The 20003-nt window shown below is 44.7% G+C and overlaps 1 protein-coding gene across 1 annotated transcript; it reads left to right on the forward strand.

Moving 5' to 3' along the window:
- Positions 1–1377: 1377 nt before the first annotated feature.
- LOC108800583 (cysteine-rich venom protein-like) lies at positions 1378–19546 on the forward strand (the record flags this gene model as incomplete). Its single annotated transcript, XM_018572565.1, has 7 exons — positions 1378–1383; positions 3201–3332; positions 4414–4533; positions 6487–6577; positions 11552–11694; positions 13431–13525; positions 19461–19546. Coding segments are annotated over exons 1-7 (673 nt in total), but the record flags the coding sequence as incomplete, so codon positions are not given.
- Between the last annotated feature and the right edge of the window lie 457 nt (positions 19547–20003).

A 20003-nucleotide genomic window follows, 5' to 3' on the forward strand; every position in this document is an offset into this window, starting at 1 on the left:
TCCAGCTGTGGCACAACTACAAATCCCATGGGGGATTGCAAGACTCTGACAGCCAAAGGCATGACTCGTAAGGGCAGATGCATGACGGGATTTCACCACAGCTAAGGGGGCTGGAGTTTGCCTACCACTGACCTACAGGAAGGCAGTTGGAGCACTGTGTAGGTCTTTATTGCCTATTTGTGCACTGTTTGCGTTGAGAAAAAATGTAAAGGGTTCTTCTACCATTTATGAATTTAGGACATCTGGATGGTGAGGTAGGTGAGGGATGTTTTTTCCAGAATAAGTCTACTTTAAACCTTAGAAATGTAAGTAGTTGAATTCCCCAGAACAGGAATCAAAGCACTAGCTGCAGGATACAGTAATCCATAATATACATCAGATTTTTGGTTGATATGAGTATTTACCACTTACATTTTTGCATTGCTTTCTGGCCAGGGAAATCAGAGCTGCCCACTTCTTCATTCAATTATTTTCATGTAAGAGTGGCAGTCAGATGAAATACAGTGAGGGTACTGAGTGAATCTAACCTACCATAGGAATTTTACAACTTTGAGATGTCAATAAAGTGTAGCCCCCCATTACCTTTTGTGAGGTGGCTACTAGACATTTAGTGATTTCCAGAATCTAGAGGACCTCAGGAGCATGGCTGGTGTCTCTCCTGCTGAGGATTTGTGCTCATCCCTGCTCATCTGTTATTCCAACTACTACTTACTGTACCACAAGTGGAACTACACTGAGATGCTTAAAAGGTCTGGTGAGTCTGGAGTCTATGTCTGTTAGACCCTGGATGTCTAGGATCCCTATACTCTCTCTCCCCAGTGTGAAGATGTTCAATACAAGTTATTCAGCATTACATTACTGGAGTGGATATCAGCTTTGTGGGCACTAGAAGAAGGGCAGTTAATGCTAATGGGGCAGCTGAAGATCAAATCCCCTAGACAGACTAGTGATGACCTGGTTATTCCGTCGGCTCCCTAGGGGGTAAGCTCTACAGAAGAATGAACTGACGACCCTGATACCACTACAGTTGCTGAAGGTTTTCAAATGAGTCCCAAGTGGTTTATTTATTACAGGTATTTATATAGCGCCAACAATTTACGTAGCTTTACATAGTTGCACATTCACATCAGTCCCTGCCCTCAAGGAGCTTACAATCTAAGGTCCCTCTCTCACATGCACACAGGACTGATTTGCACGGGAGCCAATTAACTTTCCAGCATGTCTTTGGAGTGTGGGGGGAAACCAGAGCACCCGGCGGAAACCCACGGAAGCACAAGGGGAACATGCAAACTCCTTGCAGATACTGTCTTGACCTGGATGTGAATTGGGGAACCTCAGGCTATGCCACTGTGCTGCCTATGTACAGCTTTAAAAGACATGCTGGTATGTTAATTGGCTCCTGTAAAAATTGGCCCTCGTTTGTATGCATTTGAGATAGGGACCTTAGATTGTAAACTCCTTGTGGGCAGGGCCGGATTTAATCCACCTGCCGCCCCAAGGCCAGGTTCCACAATACGCCCGCGCCGCTAGCCTCCCTCCCCATCAATTGAGAATGGCAACCAGATGGCAGGGCGGGGCTACTTTACATTTTTTTTTACTGTTTCTTTATTTTTATCAAAAAAATAATTTTTCTACTTTTTGCTTTTTCTATTCTGCTTGGTACCACGGAGGTACAGAGCAAAATAGCCAAGCCGAATGCCGCTCGGCTCGGCTATTCACTCACTGCCGTTTGGCCCCTTTGAGAACAGGGGCGAACAGCAGTGAGTGAGCTTCCAGAGCTTCAGCTCAGCTGATCCAGATGTTGGATCGGCTGAGTTGAAGTCCCTCTGCATGGGGTTCCCCCCAAAAACCATACCAGGCCCTTTAGGTCTGGTAGGATTTTTAATATTAAAAAAACATGGGGTCCCCCTAAAATTCCTACCAGACCCTTGTTTCGAGCACAGGCCCGGCAGAGGTCTTGTGCCCTCGGAATTGGGAGGGTGTCCCCATGCCGATGGGGACAATGGCCTCTTCCCCACAACCTGACCCAGTGGTTGTGGGGGTCTGCCGGCAAGGGGGCTTATTTGCATCGGGGTACCCCTTGTCATTGATCAAGAACACAACAGCATTGCTGAGCTCCCAAATGCCATTCGGGTCAGTGAGCCGAGGTATCGTATGAATAGTATTGTCGAGCTCCTGAATGCTATTGTGTTCATGTGCAGTGACTGCTGAGAATGTCAAATGGGCAGAGTGAGCCATGACATCACGGCTCGCTCCGCCCATCTGTTTACATTCTGCTCAGAGATGTCATTTTGTGGCAAGTCTTCTTTGGGTTCGGACGAGTCGTCATGTGGCGGGACTTTTTTTATTTCAGAGGGACGTCGTGCATCGTGATTGACGCTGGAATACATCAATGGAGCCATTTAATTAATTTTTTTTAAATAAAATTGACAATGTTTTTTTTTTTTTTTTAAGTGCTTTCTTTCTTTCATTTTTCTTTCTTTCTTTCTTTGCTTTTACTTTTAACCGTTTAGTGAATCCCTTACTTTCACAAGAGGGGGGCATCTGGGTGCCCCCTTAATAAGCCCCCCTATCGGCAGCCCCCACATAACCTCTGGGTCAGGGTTGTGGGGAAGAGTCCCTTGTCCCTATCGGCATATGCCCCCCCCCCCCCTTTTCTGCCATGCCGGGCCTGTGCTCGGAGCAAGGGTCTGGTAGGAATTTTAGGGGGACCCCACTTTTTTCACATTTTTGGTGGAGCCTGGTATGGTATGGGCCTGGTATGGCTTTTGGGGGCAACTATGGGGGGGATCCTTCCTAACATTCCTACCAGACCTAAAGGGTCTGGTATCAATTTACAGGGGGAACCTCACACTTTTTTTTCTCTTCTGCAGACTGTAAAAAAAAAGAAGCCATTTTTCTTTTTTTTCCTCTAAAGTCACTTTGCTGCAACGATAATTAGTCCGGGAGGTAAATTAGTACAGACTACCGCTAAAGAAGTTCTTCCAAAATTTTCGTTATCAGAAGTTCAGATTTGTTTTCATTCGTCATTCCTGTCATTCGTAAATTTGGATTACCATATCTGAATCTCCGAATAACGAACATTCATCCGAATAACGAATCTTTCCGAAACGAATCGCACATGTTTAAATTACACAACAGCTTAATATTGTATCAAGGCATTACATCCGTGTATTTATGACAACCTTGGTTCTTTTCAGATTCCAGACCCCCCTGTTGCAGTGTTACCACCTTGTGAGGAAGAATTTTCGGATAAAAAGCACAATAGAACTTTAAGGAAAAGGTCCGCTGGAAGACCAGTGACGCTGCCTTCCGATATTGTGCAAATCTGGGTGAGTCAATTATTTAAACTAATGGCAAATGTTTGCTGTGGGTTGTTTAAGCTGAATACACTGACCTGTGGACTTTGTAAAGGGGGCCTAGAGGGTGCCGCAAAACATCTTTAGTTATCATTCAGAGGAAGATAAGTAGATGGCTCTAAGGTGTTAGGATATTGACTCGGAGCGTATTATTAAAATGTATGAATATATCGAATATATAGAATATTTCAGCAATCTTGATCACGTTTCTAAAATTAGCAAAAGGTTCAACTTCAAGTAAACCCCCTCAATCCCCCCGCCCCCCTTTGCCAATTGCACTATTCTAATCTGAAACCCTCACCCAAGTGCTTACTTCCTCTTCTGAATGCCTCCCACATTTTTAACATTCTATCTTAGTCAGATGTTGCCCGTGCATGTGCAGCAACAATGTGACTGTAAAACGAGAGTTTGCACCAACAGGTATGTACGGGGATGTAAGAAAACTTTTTGTCTGGGCAAAGCAAAAGTTCAACTTGAAGCATATCTATATATTTGGTTTTGGATATTTTGCGGAACTGTTAAAACCCCCGCCAGAACAAAGTCACTTGGTGATCACTGTGGAAGAAATAATTTACACTCATTTTATCTCAATTTTATCCCCTCCCCTGTCCGATCCTCAAGCGCTGACTGGCGGAACGGACGAGGGAGGGGCGGGTACAGCTGGCTCTGCCTCTACATTGGCAGAGCCAGCTGTCACTCACGCAGCTGGGTGGATCCAGACATAATTGTCAGGATCCGTCCCGGCTGCGGCGTCTCAGCTTGCGGTATTCTGAGCTTAGGGTGACGGGAGGACGCTAGTTTGTGTCCTCCCGTTACCCTTAGGAGGACTATGGGGAAAAGCCCTAACCCCATTGTTCTCCTTTAAACCTCATTTATCAACAACATTACACTAGCTTCATAAATCTGACGCATATATATTCTGTGCAAGTTCAAACACTCGCAATTGCTTTGATATCGCAATTGCTTTCCCCCCATTCTGCTTTACTGAATCTGACATGCTTGCTTTTGTGCTTATTGACATTTCACCATAAAAACTTTACCCTTATCTCTACAGATGAATAAACCAATTTCGGACTTGTATACTTCTCTCGAGATCAATAGGAAGATAATTCTTGAAAGCCATAATAAATATAGAAGTACAGCCAATCCAACTGCATCCAATATGCTGGAATTGGTAAGCAACAGTGAAGTAACCACTTAATATATAATAGTATAACAGACATCCCAACTCTCCCGGACGTTCTGGGAGTCTCCCGCTATAAGATAGCGGCTCCCGGCCGCCCGGGGGAGAAACATTTTCTCCCGGAAAGGTTTACTCTGCTCTATCTAGCAGAGTAAGCCTCTCCCTTCTATCTGTTTTTTTTTTATTCTGACATCAGGGCCGCCATCAGAGCAAAGCAAAAAAAAAAAAAAAAACCCAGCCTAGGAATGAATAGCTAGATTGCTATTGGCTATTTCAATTTGCAATAGCCAATAACCGACTAGCTATTGCACCCGCCCACTGCTGCTGTCAATCAGCACCTGCTAGAGTTTTCTAGAAGGAACCCGCCCAATGAATAACAACTGGGTAGAGCCGTCCGTGATGTCACGGCTGGCTCCGCCCAGTTGTTATTGTTTAATGACAGATCAGCGTCCCCAGGTCATTTGGGGACGCCGTGACAGCATCAGCTACCACTTCGGCTTGGCTGAGACGCTCGTCTGCCTTCGGCTGTTGTACGGGGTATAGTGAATAGCCCGTACAGCAGCACTTAGGTGCGACTGAACCGAAGGGCAGAGGCGGCGGAAGAGAGCCGAAGGATCAGCTGAAGCTATGGCTGGATCTTTCGGCTCTTTAGTGAATAACCCCCTAAATGTAAGATTGTAGTCCATCCCGGGAGCGAGCTTGAAGCGGTGACTACTTTACAACACACAGAGGGACCATGGGGAACAAAAGTAGCCCCCCTCCAGAAGGAAGAACAGTGTCAGCACCAATTCAGAGATGATTGGAGGATCTACAGCCGAGTGATAAACAAATAAGATACATGTTTGTGATTAGGTAGGGTACTTTAATGCATTTGTAAGGTTTAACTCCTGAGTTTAGTGTCATTTTTAGGCTCGATCCTCAGAAAGTTATGGAAAATGTCTGCACAGGGACCCAGACAAAAACACTGGAAGTAGAACTTCCATTACTGGTAAGCTGCTGATGGTCATCAGGGATGTCCCTATAATGAGGCAGTCTGAGGTGGTTGCCTCAGGTAGCATCTCATTGAGTCACATGCAGATGGGGCAGTCACCTCAGCAACCTGGGACTCTCTGGCCGGAAAGACAGGGCAGGCACACCTGTCGCCCCCTTTCTGGCCATAGGGGCTTGGGTGGCTAAGAGCTCTTAGCAACCTGTGACACTCTGGCTGACCTCCCACCCAGCTCCTGGCAACCAGTGATGTCAGTTAGTTGGGCAGGACACCATGCACCACAAACCCAACCCGGAACGTCCACCACAAGCGGCCGGCAATACCTCTCCCCCCAGAACTGGAAAAAGTATACAAATTGGGAATACTGGTCAAGAGACCTTACCTGCATTTTCAGCAGCTCAAGTATTGAAGCCAGACAGTCTGCCAGGAAATGTACATTTTTAGAAGCAGAGCATAGAAACATGATGACTTTTAAGCGCTTGGGCAAAAATAAATACTTTGCTGGGTGATGTATGTGTTAGAGCTGGATTAATTATTGAAAATAAGTTTGAGAGTTTAATGCTTTGGCAGCCTACCTTGGCAACTGATCCTCAAATCATCTCTTAATTGGTGCTGACGCTGTCCTTCCTTCTGGAGGGGGGCTACTTTTGTTCCCCATGGTCCCTGTGTGTTTGTAAGGTAGCCACAGCTCTAAGCTCCCTCTAAGCAATAGTCTACAATCACAATATAAATGAGTAAACTAAACATAAGATTATAGTCCATCACAGGAGCGAACTTGGAACGGTGATTAATTTACAACACACACAGGGACCATGGGGAACAAAGGCAGCCACTAAACGTCTGCATTATCAGCTGTTTCTGTAAGGAAGCCCTTCTATAAGCACTTGTGACTACTGATGATGGTAAATTCAATATTAATTCATTCAAATATTTTAAATAAACATCTACTTTCCCAGAAATGGAGTGATATAGTTATGAAAAAGGCAGACGTTTGGGCCACAAATTGTACACAAGGACACAGTAATCCTGCTCAGAGGACAATACCAGGTAAGCCAATTTAAAGTCCATATAAAATGCAATAAACATCATATAGATTCAGTATGAACATGTGGATGGAAACATAGTCCGGGTCATCCCTGTAGGCGCAAACGTTCCAAAAGTCTAGACTTATGCTGTCTATAGACAGATAGATATCTCCTCACAAATGATGAGATATACTGTACACTATATTACTAAAAGTATTGGGACACCCCTCCAAATCATTGGATCCAGGTGTTCCAAGGCAATCTGATGGGCGTCTCTGGGTTTGACGGTTGCCAGGAGAACGGTACTTGCCCGACTGCATTGTGCCAAGTGTAAAGTTTGGTGGAGGGGGAGTTATGGTGGGGGGTTGTTCTTCAGGGGTTGGGCTTGGCCCCTTAGTTCCAGTGAAGGGAACTCTTAAGGCATCAGCCTACCAAGACATTTTGGACAATTTCATGCTCCCAACTTTGTGGGAACAGGTTGGGGACGGCCCCTTCCTGTTCCAACATGACTGCGCACCAGTGCACAAAGCAAGGTCCATAAAGACATGGATGAGTGAGTTTGGGGTGGAGGAACTTGACTGGCCTGCGCAGAGTCCTGACCTCAACCCAATAGAACACCTTTGGGATGAATTAGAGCGGAGACTGCAAGCCCGGCCTTCTCCTCCAACATCAGTACCTCACAAATAGTCCAACATTCCCATAGACACACTCCTAAACCTTGTGGACGCCTTCCCAGAAGAGTTGAAGCTGTTATATCGGCAAAGGGTGGGCCAACTCAGTTTTGAACCCTACGGACTAAGACTGGGATACCAATAAAGTTTATGTGCGATTAAAGGCGTCCCAATACTTTTGGAAATATAGTGTATCTTGTGTTGCTCACTTGATGAACAGAAGAGGGATAAGGATGATTCAGCACTATCTTCCCTCTTCAGTGTATGGCTCTCCAGAAGATCTGTAAGTGGGCTAATCATCTGCAGAGGTCCAAAATGCCCCCTGCCTATTCAGAGATAGTGCTCTCCAATTAGCAATGAGCATGAGCGTTGTTGATTGTAGAGTTGTAGGTCTGACTCAGCACAGGGTGTGCTGGACCTCTTCAGAGAGACCATTGCTTCCAAACACAGAGCAATGGTCGTGCATGCTGGCAGGGGACAGTCTTTTCTACTTAGTTTGTGGCTGTTTATTTTTCTTATTTTTTTTAAACACATTTTTAAACTTTGCCCACCACTTGTTTTTTTTTTTTGAGCAATATCGTTTATTAGAAGAATTTAAGCATAGTTACAGGTGATGTAACAATAAACAGATGAATGAAACATAAAGTGAAGTACAGGTTGTCTATGTCTAACAAGTGATAATGAAAATTATCTGAACAGAAATTGGACATTGCCTCTGAATCATGTACATATTTTAGCAAGTTTTACATCTACTGTAGAACGAAGAGTTACATTTAGAGAATATCGTATGGAACTACTCATAAAACATCTTAAAAAATAAAACATATTCTGTAAAATGTAAAACTCAAAGTAGAAAATGCAGGACCAGAGCAATCATAACTTATAGAGAACATTGGAACAGTTCGAAATTGAGTGCGGGAAACGCTTCAGAGGATGGTGGATGGAAAGTGTCTAAGAAGACCGTTATTAGGCAGTGTCAGCCAAGTTGTGGATTATAGCAATGAATGGCCAGTCGTTGTCAGAATAAATGAGTCTAGGTCTTGTGGTTAACCGAGAGGTCTTTATGGATGAAGTTATCCCATTCTGAGACCACCTCTTGTTTTGATGCACCTGGATTGCATTCATCTAACTGTGGGCAAAGGCTCTGTGTAATGTAATTTAAACTGAAAATTCTATTGGGCTTTGATATATGGGGTTGCTGCTTGGTTCTAATTCAGGACTGGCTCAAATGTAATAAATTCAGTAATAGGATTCAGTGAGGCTCAGAAGCTCTGCTGTAGGGGTGACATAAGTTGGAAGATGAACATAAGGCAGCCTAAGTGTAGTGTGAGGATCAGACTTAACTGGCTTGCTAATGTGGTCAAGTGGAGGTTGGAGATGAAATGTGGTTTAGGTAGGTGGGTAGGACCAGATCGAATACAACATTTGGCATACAGAGTCCCCTATATACCTTTAGTTATCACTAGAGCAAGGGTGGGCAAACTCCGGCCCTTCGGCTGTTGTTGAACAACAAATCCTATGAGACATTGCAAGACTCTGACAGCCACGAGCATGACTCCGAGAAACAGATGCCTGATGGGATTTTGTAATTTCACCACAGCTGGAGGGCCCATGTTTGCCCCTGCCCTGGAGGGACCAACAGCAGGAGGAAGGAGGTCCTGATTCCCCTATTGAGACCTTTAGTTATTTCTAGGGGGATCACCAACAGGAGGAAGGAGGTCCTGATTTCTCTATATGGATCTTTAGTTATCACTAGAGGGATCCCCAGCAGGAGGAAGGAGGTCCTGGTTCCTCTATAGATCTTTAGTTATCACTAGAGGGATCTCCAGCAGGAGGAAGGAGGTCCTGATTCCTCTATATAGATCTTTAGTTATCACTAGAGGGATCCCCAGCAGGAGGAAGGAGGTCCTGATTCCTCTTTATAGATCCTTAGTTATCACTAGAGGGATCTCCAGCAGGAGGAAGGAGGTCCTGGCTCCTCTATAGATCTTTAGTTATCACTAGGGGGATCCCCAGCAGGAGGAAGGAGGTCCGGATTCCTCTTTATAGATCATTAGTTATCACTAGAGGGATCCCCAGCAGGAGGAAGGAGGTCCTGATTCCTCTATATAGATCTTCAGTTATCACTAGAGGGATCTCCAGCAGGAGGAAGGAGGTCCTGATTCCTCTATATAGATCTTTAGTTATCACTAGAGGGATTGTGAAAGATAACAAAAATTGTGAAAGTTCTGAAGGAGAAAACATGTGAGGAGAGACTGCAGGAGAGACTGCAGGAATTTATTATGTACAGTCCTGAGGAAAGAAGGGAAAGGGAGACCTGATTAAAAGGTTCAGGAGGGAAGTATTTTTAATATGATACTAAGATCAAGAACACAGGGTCACGACTTCAGACTAGCAGGAGGAAAGTTCAAAACTAACCTTAGAAAGTATTATCAAATGTAGTGAGTAAGTCAACAGTAAAGGTGCCAATACACCTGCCGATTATCGTACGGTAATCGCGGGAAATCCCGCGATCGTACGTTAATCGGCAGGTGTATGGAAGGTGTGTGACCATTTCTACTGTATGGTCGCACGTCTTTTGTCTTACGAGCATGTTTGAAAACCGGCCGCGAATGGTACGATTTTCGGCGGGTTTGGGGCCTGCTCGTAAGACAAATGCCGCACGGGCCTGTGTGCGCAAGCGCACACTGCCCGTTCAGCATTGCCATCATCAGAAGCTTGCGATTAATCTGCCTGTCCAAGATGGGCAGATCGTACGTTTTTTTAATTACCTTACAACCCTCGCAAGACGAAAGTCTTGCGAGGGTTGTAAGGTGTATGGCCACCTTTAGAGAGTGATATATACATTTTTTGCCCAGCGTACAGCTGGACAGATATTGTTCGCACAGCATTAGCATTCATAGATGGCACTGAGGACCAAAGAAAATTGCCAACCTCCTCATCTACATTTAGTAGTGCTACCGTCGTACGAACGGCCATATGTTGGGTGGAACATTTAAAAAAACAGCCCCTTTGTGAATTTAAACATGCTTAGGATAACAATAGATGGATACTTAGGCAAAAAGTTACAAAAAAATGGCACACTTGAAGACTTGATGGTCCACTTGGTCTTTTTCTGCTATCACTCTTCTATGTTTCTATGACCATTCATTTTTGGATGTGTGGAAGCAAGGATTCATTATAAACCCGTCCCTTCCTATTTAAAGGGTAAAAGCAGTTATTGCCACAGCATCTGGCAGTAGGAGGAGGTAAGAGCTGCAGTGAGTAGCTGCAAAAATATGGACCACGTAGCAAGGTGTTAGGGGATCTCTATAGTAGTGCCCCTAGGATCACAGAGTTTGGTGATGTACATAAAGGCAATAAGTCTTTAAGGCAGAGCTTAGAGTTTCTTTTGGATGTGGTGCAACAGATGCCTTCAAAAGACCACCTGCAGCATAGCTGGCTGAATGTTTTTAGGTATGGTTTTGCATTGCTTCTTTGTTACTTCCTGTATATTGTCTATTTGTACCTTGTTATTTTTTTTAATAAAGTGGCTGTTGTGGCCATTGAAAATCCATTCAAGCAGAAATCAAGTGTAAAGCAAAAGTTCAAGGTTAATCAGCCCTTCCCATAAGTACAATCTTCTCCATGTTACAAAACTACCTCCACCTCGGAGAATATGTTTGTGTTATTTATTCAATCTTTAATGACTAAGGGATGTAAATCTAAGTCCTGAAATTGAGGGCAAGCTCATAAAAGCGACTCCAAAAAAAGCTACAGCAAAAGTTTGGCATGACAGCTAAAGGAGTGGTATTTACAAAAGAGGAAGTCAAAAGACATGTGCGATTCGTTTAGTTCCGGATCGAAATTCGGACGAAATTTCGGAAATTCGGAGATTTGGATGTATCCGAATTCCACATTACAGATATAGCGAATGCAAATGAATCCAAATTTCCGATTCGTTTTTTTTGGGACGAACTTTCGTTTTTTGGACGAAATTTCATTGCAGCAAAGTGACATTTGAGAACAAAAAAGGAACGAACGAAACGAAATTTCGTACGGATTTTTGCTAACGCATTTCGTCCGGATCCGAATTCCGAAACGAATTGACTTTCGGACACGAATTCCGAAAAACTAAATAAAGCAAAACCCGAATCAAAACGAAATGAAACCAAACACATTTTTTGCTGGTGCACATGTCTAGAAGTCAACATAGGTGGCCTCTCCATATTTCCTCAGTACAAACTTTGCATGAAGCCTTCTCACCCTAAGTAATGCTATCATTAAATAAAGGACATACCCAAGAAGAGGACAATTTGAGTTAACTTTTCTGTTTCTGTTGTCAGATTTCAAGTGTGGTGAAAATGTATTTCTAGCACCATACAAAGTGCCCTGGGACGTTGTGATTGGCAGCTGGTTCGGTGAAATAGTCGACTTTAAGTATGAAACGGGATCGGTAAATGGGGCAGAGGTTGGACACTACACTCAGGTAGGGCTCAAAAAATGTAATATATAAGGTCTGAGACTCAACTGTATGGTCACTGAACTTCTTATAGGTGAACTCCTGGCAAGCAACTCAATAAACAGTAGAAATACACATACAGTACATGCAAGGCCGGATTTACCCTCTCTGCTGCCCCAAGGCCAGGTTCCTCAATGCACCCCCCTACCTGCCAAACACCCCCCATGAAGAATAGCAGGCTGGAATACATGCATACAAAACAAGCGGTGGCTTCCCTGCTGTACATTTAGCTCTGCTGCTTGCCCAACGCAGGGCTAAATGTAGAAAACAACTACCCACGTCCAAAACGGCATGTCCCGGGCTTTGGGAGATACGAATTCCACACCCCTGCTGCCCCTCTACTCCCTGCTGCCCCAAGGCCGGGCCTTGGTTGGCCTTGTGGGATATCCAACTTTTTATATCTAATTCTGTCCAGGCGCTTTTGTGATTCATACATCTGTGCCAAACACCACAATCCAGTGGGGTTACAAACCTCTCACTGTTAAAAATTATGGAATGTAGTGGTGTTACCCTCCCACTCCCAGCCTGTTAATGGGACAGCCTGTCAGAATATGTGCATGCAGCGAAACTTGATTGCCCCCTAGTATGGCCCCTCCCTCTCTCTGTCCATGGTGAAAGGAGGCTGAAATCAGGACAGAATAGCCCGTACAGCAGCCCTTCCGTTCTAGTGAACCGAAGGGCTCAGGCAGCTAGCCAAAGGATCAGCCGGAGCTACGACTGATCCTTCGGCTAGCTTTGTGAATAACCCTCTTAGTCTTTACTCATTTGGCTTTCCCTATGTATATGTAATCAGCCAGACTGGATACAGTCCTAGCACAACTAAATTTAGGTTGTCACCCCACAGGGCAAGATAACTACAGAAACAAAGTAACAAAATCTCCTTTAGGGCTCATTACATGAGAATTTTTCAAAAGATGATTGCAGCCAATACAGATTTAGAAGGATGGGCAGCCAGTTGTACAAGAACACCAATAAGAAGTATTACAAACGTTTGGACTGTGGCCCTAAGTTAGTTTAAAGAATAACTGCTTTTTCACTCTCGATTGGCACTCGTTCCTGTAGCCCCTGAAAATAAGGGCAACATCATAGCTTATCTTTTATGAGGATAAAACTTTCCAACAGCCGGGGCTGCAGCCGCCTGCCTATTAGCTGTGAAATACCGACTCCTAACCTCCACAAGGAGGCACCTCCTGAAATGAGAAGGGCATAGATTACTTTTTTTCAGGTTGGGATCAGCAATCATCAGCGGTAAATCCATGTTTTCCTTTTCTTTGAAGTTCCACTTCTCTCTCCCTTTTGGAATGGAATGCAAGAGAAGCAAAGAAGGGTGTATGTGCTGCTGGAGAGGGGAATGGTTCAGCACACTTGTTGCTATGTCCTAGCAATGGCAAAGCACTGGTTCACATTAAGCTGAGGTCTCCATTAAGTAACTCCTAATATTAACCTCAATGTAGCATTTACTATATAAAAACATATTTCATCATAAAAATGTTTTTTTTATTATTATTATTATGTTATACTGAGTTTATAGACCTTCAGTAGAAAGTCCTATAGATCGTCAAGTATTTCCAAGTGTCAACTTTATGGCCAAATATCGATCAAAAAATGTCCATGTTTTATAGGCTGAACCAATATTAGAACTTGGAAGTGTTGGAGAGCATGAATTTCTTTTAGTAAAACTGTTTTGTTTTTTTTTCTTTTAGCTGATGTGGGGCACTTCCTCCCTCATGGGATGTTCTGTTGCTGAATGTCCAAATCTAGTGAACAGATATAACTTTGTGTGCCATTACTGCCCATTGTGAGTATTATTAAAACAACACTTGTGAAATTGAGTTTATTGAGGAATTTACTGGGGGTAGATACCTTCTGAGTCACTAATCCAGAAGAAGTAAAAGTACCCCCCCCCCCCCCATCACCACGCCACCACCACCCAGCTGAGAGAGGCCATGCTTTTCGTACTTGGAGTGGTCAGGGCATTGAAGGGTGCAGGCGCTGGCTCAAGGGTTTCCACGTTTTTGTCCATGTATGGGGATGGGGTTGTTGAAACATGGTTAACCCAATGTGATTTAGTCATAAAGAACACGGTAAAATAGGGCCAAGCTATCATTGAGATCATGATAACCAAAATTTGTTTTTCAACCTGGGAACTAAGATGGCTCACAATGTCTAAAAGTGAAATTTGTATCCTGATATTTGTCCCACTAAAATGGTGCTTCTAGTAGAAAGCATGGCAGAGCTATTTACAATTATTTAAAATACCCTTACATATACAGTACAGTATACAAACACATATATACGCTTGTAAAGCCTTTTTCTGTGAACTGTTGTGTAAGTGTCTCTGACTCACTAATAAAATCAGTCGTTCCGATGCAGTTCCTATCGTAGAACTACAAAGTTTATTAGTAATTCAGAGACTCTGACTGTCAGAATAAATAAATGCAATGAAAGATCAGTGTAGATGAGTGGTGGGCAACTCTTTGATATAGGGGACTTCAGGGTGCCACAAGTGCAGGCAATATTATTGAGTAATGCTACAGAAAGCTGTCAGAGACTGCGGACATGCAACAAGAGATGACTAGGGATTACAGGTTTGCTACAAGAGATGGTCAAAGACATGCTCTAGAAGATGTTGGAGACTACGAACATTCAATAGGAGTTGTTGGAGACAGTGTACTTGCTATGGGAGTTTTTGGAGGCTGTCAGGGCCGTAGATAATTTTTTTCCCTGGGGGGGGGGGGGGGGTTCAGCTTCCTCAAATTATAAGACTTTATCTAGCAGACACACCGAGGTTTGAAAAAAAAGCGACATCCATGGCCACTTCAGCACCCCCCTCCCACACACACATTATATGGGGCTTGCATCTCGGTCAAGAGTGCGGTGGGACTATTTGCCTGTGACTATTGGCCAGTGGGTCCCCGTGTGCCTTCCACTTTTCTAGGTGAGAGGCTCCTCAGCCTTCCCCTAGCACAGCACTGTCAGTTCTTGCGCCGAGCAGCCATTCAAAATATGCCTCCCAGAGTCCCAGAGCCGAGTGTCAGCTTGAGGTGGGATGTGATAGGACAATGGCTGTGAGGGAGCTCCATCCATACGCGCATTGCTTACAGCTCCTTCACATGTCCTATAGAGGTGGCTGGCCCGGTGTGATGTAACATTCTGGTTCCCGACACCTCTACAGGGTGTGCGAGGGAGCTGTACAAGCAATGCACATATGGATGGAGCTCAGTCACAGCACAGCAGCCCACACTAGATCCCAGGCTGAGGATCCATTCCAGTTCTGATAAGGTAGGGAGACTAGGTGGATCTTAAAAAAATAACTTTTTTTTTTGGTGGGGTCTCTGGTGGGCTGTGCAAAGTTTTAGGTGGGCTGTGCAAACTTTAATGTGGGCTGTGCGAACTTTAATGTGGGCTGTGCGGAGTCTCAGGTGGCCTGGTGGGGTCTCTGGTTGGCTGTGCGAAGTCTCAGCTGGGCTGTGTGGTGTCTCAGGTAGGTTGTGTGGAGTCTCTGGTGGCCTGGTGGGGTCTCTGGTGGGTTGTGCGAAATTTTAGGTGGGCTGTGCGGAGTCTCGTGTGGGCTGTGCGGGGTTTCGGGTGGGCTGTGCGGGGTCTCGGGTGGGCTGGTGGGGTCTCAAGTTGTGCTTTGCGATTTCAAATCGGTTTAAACTTACCTGTGTCTTCCCCGTGCGCTCCCGTACGAAAATCCGAACCTGCTCGGGCGGCCGCAAAGCATCCTGTGGCAGGCGCATGAACGCCCCTGGAGACTGTATATAGGCTATAGGAGTTATTGGAGAATGTATATATACAGTAGGCTATAGGAGTTGTTGGAGACTACAAATAGGCCATAGGAGTTGTTAGGGACTGGGGATATGCCAAAGGAGTTTTTGAAGACTGCAAATATGCCAAAGGAGTTGTTGGAGATTGTGAACATCCTATAGGAGATGTTGGAGACTGGGGACATGCTATTGGAGTTGTTGGAGACTGGGGACATTCTAAGAGTTGTTGGAGACTGGGGACATGCTATTGGAGTTTTAAGTGAAACTGGGGACATGCTATAGGAGTTGTTGGAGACTGGGGACATGCTATAAGAGTTGTTGGAGACTGGGGACATGCTATAAGAGTTGTTGGAGACTGGGGACATGCTATAAGAGTTGTTGGAGACTGGGGACATGCTATAAGAGTTGTTGGAGACTGGGGACATGCTATAAGAGTTGTTGGAGACTGGGGACATGCTATAAGAGTTGTTGGAGACTGGGGACATGCTATAAGAGTTGTTGGAGACTGGGGACATGCTATAAGAGTTGTTGGAGACTGGGGACATGCTATAAGAGTTGTTGGAGACTGGGGACATGCTATAAGAGTTGTTGGAGACTGGGGACATGCTATAAGAGTTGTTGGAGACTGGGGACATGCTATAAGAGTTGTTGGAGACTGGGGACATGCTATAAGAGTTGTTGGAGACTGGGGACATGCTATAAGAGTTGTTGGAGACTGGGGACATGCTATAAGAGTTGTTGGAGACTGGGGACATGCTATAAGAGTTGTTGGAGACTGGGGACATGCTATAAGAGTTGTTGGAGACTGGGGACATGCTATAAGAGTTGTTGGAGACTGGGGACATGCTATAAGAGTTGTTGGAGACTGGGGACATGCTATAAGAGTTGTTGGAGACTGGGGACATGCTATAAGAGTTGTTGGAGACTGGGGACATGCTATAAGAGTTGTTGGAGACTGGGGACATGCTATAAGAGTTGTTGGAGACTGGGGACATGCTATAAGAGTTGTTGGAGACTGGGGACATGCTATAAGAGTTGTTGGAGACTGGGGACATGCTATAAGAGTTGTTGGAGACTGGGGACATGCTATAAGAGTTGTTGGAGACTGGGGACATGCTATAAGAGTTGTTGGAGACTGGGGACATGCTATAAGAGTTGTTGGAGACTGGGGACATGCTATAAGAGTTGTTGGAGACTGGGGACATGCTATAAGAGTTGTTGGAGACTGGGGACATGCTATAAGAGTTGTTGGAGACTGGGGACATGCTATAAGAGTTGTTGGAGACTGGGGACATGCTATAAGAGTTGTTGGAGACTGGGGACATGCTATAAGAGTTGTTGGAGACTGGGGACATGCTATAAGAGTTGTTGGAGACTGGGGACATGCTATAAGAGTTGTTGGAGACTGGGGACATGCTATAAGAGTTGTTGGAGACTGGGGACATGCTATAAGAGTTGTTGGAGACTGGGGACATGCTATAAGAGTTGTTGGAGACTGGGGACATGCTATAAGAGTTGTTGGAGACTGGGGACATGCTATAAGAGTTGTTGGAGACTGGGGACATGCTATAAGAGTTGTTGGAGACTGGGGACATGCTATAAGAGTTGTTGGAGACTGGGGACATGCTATAAGAGTTGTTGGAGACTGGGGACATGCTATAAGAGTTGTTGGAGACTGGGGACATGCTATAAGAGTTGTTGGAGACTGGGGACATGCTATAAGAGTTGTTGGAGACTGGGGACATGCTATAAGAGTTGTTGGAGACTGGGGACATGCTATAAGAGTTGTTGGAGACTGGGGACATGCTATAAGAGTTGTTGGAGACTGGGGACATGCTATAAGAGTTGTTGGAGACTGGGGACATGCTATAAGAGTTGTTGGAGACTGGGGACATGCTATAAGAGTTGTTGGAGACTGGGGACATGCTATAAGAGTTGTTGGAGACTGGGGACATGCTATAAGAGTTGTTGGAGACTGGGGACATGCTATAAGAGTTGTTGGAGACTGGGGACATGCTATAAGAGTTGTTGGAGACTGGGGACATGCTATAAGAGTTGTTGGAGACTGGGGACATGCTATAAGAGTTGTTGGAGACTGGGGACATGCTATAAGAGTTGTTGGAGACTGGGGACATGCTATAAGAGTTGTTGGAGACTGGGGACATGCTATAAGAGTTGTTGGAGACTGGGGACATGCTATAAGAGTTGTTGGAGACTGGGGACATGCTATAAGAGTTGTTGGAGACTGGGGACATGCTATAAGAGTTGTTGGAGACTGGGGACATGCTATAAGAGTTGTTGGAGACTGGGGACATGCTATAAGAGTTGTTGGAGACTGGGGACATGCTATAAGAGTTGTTGGAGACTGGGGACATGCTATAAGAGTTGTTGGAGACTGGGGACATGCTATAAGAGTTGTTGGAGACTGGGGACATGCTATAAGAGTTGTTGGAGACTGGGGACATGCTATAAGAGTTGTTGGAGACTGGGGACATGCTATAAGAGTTGTTGGAGACTGGGGACATGCTATAAGAGTTGTTGGAGACTGGGGACATGCTATAAGAGTTGTTGGAGACTGGGGACATGCTATTGGAGTTGTTGGAGACGGGGTACATGCTATAGGAGTTGTTGGAGACTGGGGACATTCTATAATGTTGTTGGAGACTGGGGACATGCTATAAGAGTTGTTGGAGACTGGGGACATGCTATTGGAGTTGTTGGAGACTGGGGACATTCTATAAGAGTTGTTGGAGACTAGGGACATGCTATTGGAGTTGTTGGAGACTGGGGACATGCTATTGGAGTTGTTGTAGACTGGGGACATGCTATTGGAGTTGTTGGAGACTGGGGACATGCTTTTTGAGTTATTGGGACTGGGGACCTGCTATAGAAGTTGTTGAAGACTGGGAGCATGCTATAGGTCATGTTGGAGACTGTGAGCATGCTATAGGAGTTATTGGAGGCTGCATATAGGCTATAGGAGTTGCTGGAGATGATGAACAGGCTATAGGAGTTATTGGAGACTGCGTATAGGCTATAGGAATTGTTAAAGACTGGGGATATGCTACAAGAGTTGTGGAAGACTACAAACATGCTAAAGAGTTATTGGAGATTGTGAACATGCTGTAGAAATTCTTGGAGACTGGGGACATGATATAGCAGTTGTTGGAGACTGCGTATAAGCTATAGGAGTTGTTGTGGACTGGGAACATGCTGTAGGAGTTATTGAAGACTGTGTATAGGCTATAGGAGTTTTTGGAGACTAGGAAAAGGCTATAGGAGTTGCTGGAGATTGCAAACATGCTCTAGGAATTGTTTGCGACCAGGGACATGCTTCAGGAGACAGTCATAGACTGGCGATACATTACTTGAGATAGCTAGAGATCCCCACAAATACAGGGCAATAGGAAACCACAAATGTCTGTATGCAGTGGCCCCAAAGGCCACATAAGAAAATGCTAAAGGGCCGCATGTGACCCCTGGACACCATGTTGAGCACCAGAGGCCTAAACCTTTAGCTATGTGATTTCTGGTAAGGTGATCAGTCAACCTTAATGCTGATACTTCACTTCAACAGAGATCATATGACACATGCCTATGCTTTCGGTACCTTCACTGGATGTAGCCCAGAAAAGCATATTATGTATTACTATTATTTTTCATTGGTACATTGCAGCATGACTGTTACTGTACTATATCTGTTTTGGTATAAGTCTCAAATATTTAAACTCAAACAAATGTATGGCATTATGATATAATATAACACCAACACTATAGTGCAGGCAGCTAAAAAGTCTGTATGATTGTATGCTCCAATGCAATGCAAAGTATTTATTGGCATATTTACCAAGTGTGTGATAGCTAGACTGTTATGGAAAAGTCTGCTTAATCACAGCTGCCCAGCTGACATGGGTGCATCATGTATGACATGGGCATCTTTTATCTATTATTTTCTTTTTACAGAGGAAACCGAAAACCCACAGCTATTCCATACAAATCTGGTAAACCTTGTGGAGACTGCCCTAACGCCTGTAAAAATAACCTCTGCCGTAAGTTTTCATATTATTTTACCCATGATCCATTTGTAGGTGTCCATTATGGTGTATCTAAAGCCAAAACATTTTTTGTATTATTCTGGATCAGAGACGTGCGGTCAGGGGAGGCAGGTGGGGCTGAGCCTCAGCTAGTATTATGAAAAAAAAAGGTGTCGGCTTAAAGTCTGAAGCTGGCATCTTTTTCTCCATTCAGACCGGCTTCTATCAGGTTACACAGCAGGGAAATCCTCCCCCCCGCTGTGTAACCTGTCATGGACGGAGCGCGGGATGTTAATTACAGGCAGCGCGGCATCCAGCTTTTGACAGGTAGTTAGGTTACACAGCAGCGGGCTTCCCCACTGCTTGTGTAACCTAACTTGGTGAGGCAAGAGCTCAAACAGCCTCTACTCTGGCAAAGCGCCATTTGTCCAAGCTGTCCAATAAAAAAAAAAGAGCTCCGGCTGATTCATCG

This window comes from Nanorana parkeri, unplaced genomic scaffold (assembly GCF_000935625.1).
Source record: "Nanorana parkeri isolate BGI_ZX_2015 unplaced genomic scaffold, ASM93562v1 scaffold2072, whole genome shotgun sequence".
Classification (NCBI taxonomy): Eukaryota; Metazoa; Chordata; class Amphibia; order Anura; family Dicroglossidae; genus Nanorana; species Nanorana parkeri.